The 3,851-nt window shown below is 53.0% G+C and overlaps 1 protein-coding gene across 1 annotated transcript in view; it reads right to left on the bottom strand.

The window, feature by feature from the left end:
* Nucleotides 1-68: 68 nt before the first annotated feature.
* Nucleotides 69-3,851, bottom strand: part of LOC104404637 (guanine nucleotide exchange factor VAV2-like) — a gene marked incomplete at its 5' end in the record, with an annotated part of 84,856 nt that continues 81,073 nt past the window's right edge. Inside the window, 3 exon segments of the mRNA XM_010013112.1 lie at nucleotides 69-116; nucleotides 747-901; nucleotides 3,790-3,851. The exon segment at nucleotides 3,790-3,851 is cut by the window's right edge and continues 32 nt beyond it. Of these exon segments, the coding sequence (XP_010011414.1) occupies nucleotides 69-116; nucleotides 747-901; nucleotides 3,790-3,851 (265 nt within the window).

Raw genomic sequence — 3,851 nt, 5'->3', positions numbered from 1 at the left:
GGCACAAGTTTGCGCGGCGTGCGGCGGCCCGCTCCGGGCACTGGCAACATCCATCCGACATCCCGCAGTCACTGCACGCCCTCCTCTTCCACGTACGTGGAGGGAAACCAGCCAACCTGCCGGGGAAGCGGAGAGGTGAGCAGGGGCCTGGGGAGCCCAAGGGACCTCCTGTCCTGCCGCTGGGACTATTCCCCTGCCACCACATGCTGTTCCTGGTGAGCCGTTAGCACAGTGCTGGATGCACCCACATCCCGATGTACAGTGGTGATGACGGTGCAGCCGTTACCCTAACCTAGGATAGAACTAGCAACTATACATTGCCTGGACACATGGGCTGTCTGCAACATATAAGGGATCAGGGCATGAAGAATCTGTCCCCAGTGCTACAAATCCCAGGGGACACCAGGTCAAGCCATCTCCTGCTGCTTTTCCCTGGGATGCTGAGCCCTTCACCAGCAGAGCCACTACTGCTTCAGTCCCCTGCATGTAGGTTCAAGGAAGAGCAGACTTCCTAGGAGCCTGCCTGCTCCTATCCACCTCCATGTATGTCACTGTCACACAGACCAACTGGCACCACCGCGGTGGCTCTCCTGAGATGAGAGCCCACCCATGAGCCAGGAAAGAGCAAGAGGGAATAGGACGTGCCCCCCTGCCTGGTGGTGTCCTGCGTTCTGGCTGGGCAGGTTGAGAACGGGGAGGACCGTGCGCTGCAGGAACGGGACAGGACACGATCCGGATGCACTCACTCTTCCATTGGTTTCCCCCTTCCACCATCCCTGGTCCCCTCCGATCCTGCTGTAGATCTTCACCACGTCACCCTCTCGCAGAGACAGCTCCCGCATGTCCCGCGCTGCAAAGTTGTACCGTGCCACCGCCGTTCCTATGACTCGTGGGGTGAACACTGCGGGGGACAAACAGAGAGAGTCGGGCCGAGCCCCATGCACGGGACTGCCCAAAGCCTGGGGAAAGCTCCGTGAGGTTCAACCTGGGTTTTCCACCGTGGCAATGGCTCCCTTTGCAAAGCCACAACCTGGAGCAGCTCGGACGGTGGGGCTCTCTGAATTGCCCAGCCCCACACTGACTGGGGCAGTTGGGGTTAAAGTGGATTCCTGATGGGCTTTAAACAGTTCTGTGGATTTGGGAAGCCCCTTTCTGCTGACCAGGAGAGTCCAGAAGGGGCTTGGTGGGGACTGCTGTGGTGAGGGATGCTTTTGTGAGAAAGTGGGAAAAGATTTCATAGGAATTTGTAATCATTAACAATGAAATCATGGGAAAAATCCTTGTTCCACAAGCAGCTGATGGGACAAGCTTGTCAAAGATTTCACAAACCACCTTGTATTTAAACTACATCAAAAAATTGAGTTATTTGGATTGGATTCTCCAAGAGATGCTGAGCAAAACCTGTATGTTTTGCCATGAAGAGGAACACGCTGCTAACCTGAAATCCTCCCTGTTCCTGTCCCTGCCAGGGCCCTTGGAAACTTGGTCGTATTTCAAACCAAAAGGCACAAAAGCCCCCTGTAAACCCTAATGCTGACCACACTGTGATGAGGAGTATATCCCCATGAGCCATCGCGGGAGCTGGCCTCTGCCAGCACCATCATGGCCCCAGCACCACGGATCTCCATCACTTCAGGCAGGGAATACTGGGGGAAGGCACAAGGAGGAGGAGCAGCAAGGTGGGGAAAGGCAGGGACAATGCTCAGCATCCCTGCCCCAGTGTCCAGGCAGGGGAAGGAGGGCTGGAGGGTAACGCTCGGAGAGATGGGATGGGCAGAGGAGGAGAAAAATGCACCTCTGAAGTTTGCAAAAGACCTCCCCTTAGCGGACATGGTGCCTCGGTGCTGCCCTCCCCCCCACCTTTTGTGCCAGGGGAGCTTCGAGAATTCATTTGAGAATTAATTTACATTTTGAATGTTTGCAAACCAAGGTTGAACTAAGTTTGAGGAAAAGCTTTGCCCAGGTTTTCAGCTCTCAGGATGGAAGGAGGTGAGGATGGCGATGAAGATGGTCCAGACACATGATGTGCAATCACTCGTCCGTCCTCGCCAGGCAGCCCGGAGAACGGAGCGAGCACCACAGCAGCTTTGAACTCTTTCATCAGAAGCTTGCTCAGAGGCCACTGCTGCAGAAACGACTTTCTGCAATACCTTCCATGCAGTTGAAAGATCACAGATTCCCAGAATTACGTTCCGATACCTTGAAAAGTTCAGTGTTCTTCCCAACACTGCACCAAAGAAAGCACGTGTGGCTTTGCCAATGGTTTTCCCTGTCCAGGCTTAAGAAAATACTGAAAAGTAAAGCTTAAATGGGAAGAAATGAACTGGCACAATTTTGCTCTGATCCTGCCAAACAGGGAGGATGTCACCAGTCTGCAACACATGTAATCAATGGAGTTCAAAGGCCAGAGCATCACTGTGCTCTCTGCAGGGAGTCTGAGCCCCAGAGCACATTCACAGTACAGGTTCCCCCCAACATCCTCAGCAAGCAGCTCCTGAGCAACCTCAGACCCCAGAGCTCAAGAACTGCTGGACATTGGGATGTTCTCCTTGTACAGCAAGGAAAACGGTCTGGAAGATGATGTGATGCCAATGCTTGTTCAGTGAAACACACGGGATAAGCAGGTCGAGCTTGAAGTACATCATGAGATCCCAATGCGTTAGGTTCACTTTTTTGTTAATTTAGCCCCTTTTCTCAAACAGCAACAACTCCATCTTCTGCCTGCCTGGATTCTGGAGAGAGAGGGGAGCATTTTGCTTCCAGCCAAATGGTTAATTAACTTATTTCCAGGCTGTGCCCCAGGGCAGCACTGGGGACCCTGAACTGCCTGTGGGTGATGGAGGGACAGCAGGGACCTGCAGGTCCCACTGGCGATGGCTTTCAAGCTGGGGCTGCTGCAGCCTGCGGAAGGCGGCAGGTCTCTCCAGAGGGGAGAGGCACCGGTACCTGACCAGAAGGGACTGGAGGAGCTCTGAGAAGAAAAGTTGAGGCCCTGAGGACTGAGAAAAGAAAAGTTGTAGGAAGCGCAGGAGGCTGCAACGAGGTTAGAGAGAAACAGAAAGAGGCAGAACACGCATTAAAAAGGAAATTAAAAGAAGTATTATAGCGCAGAATGCTTTAAAAGCCAATGGAAGAACACAGTGCAGAGCATGCAGGACCTGTGCAGGGAGCTGCGGTAGCGGTGGCTGGTCTGGCCACAGCCCCATGGCCAGTGCGGGGCTCAAAAGTCACCCTGGGGTTGTATTTATGTGAACGGATATTTAAACAACTTTAAAAACCATCTGCCTTTGGTTTTCTTTTAACAATAACCATGGAGAAAGGTTTTTTAAATGCATTTTCCCCACAAAGCAGCTATTCCTGCACTCAGGATTTCAGACAAATGGAACATTTTGCACTGATGCACATTTTGCTTTCCAGTTCTTCTGATTATTTTTTTCTTTTAGGCACAGACTTACCATTTCTCCCATCATCTCCATTAAAGGAGTCCCACTGCGATTCAAACAATCACAAGTCACACTGGAACACACGCACAAAAGCTCATGTGGGCAGGCAGAACACGCCACATCCCGCTGTCAGAGCATCGCATCCCTGCTCAGCTCGGAGCAGCAGAGCCAGGCAGCCCCAGCTCAGCTGGACCCTCCTGGCCCCACCACCTCCCCTGAGACCTGGCCTCAAAATGCTACCAGCTGAGCAGAAGACTTGTCTGCAAACTGTGGGGCTCGAGCCCCACAGCAAAGCTGTAAATCCCTCTGTCCAGACCGTGGTCCCACACCTTGCTCAGAGTTTTACCTGGAGAGCGGGTGAAGGTCCTGGAGGTAGAGCGCTCCCGGGATTTATAGGGATATTTCAGC

The sequence above is a fragment of the Nestor notabilis genome, unplaced genomic scaffold (assembly GCF_000696875.1).
Source record: "Nestor notabilis isolate BGI_N333 unplaced genomic scaffold, ASM69687v1 scaffold22034, whole genome shotgun sequence".
NCBI classification, from domain to species: domain Eukaryota; kingdom Metazoa; phylum Chordata; class Aves; order Psittaciformes; family Psittacidae; genus Nestor; species Nestor notabilis.
The sequence above is the reverse complement of the archived record's forward strand: the minus strand, read 5'-3'. Positions and strand labels throughout refer to the sequence as shown.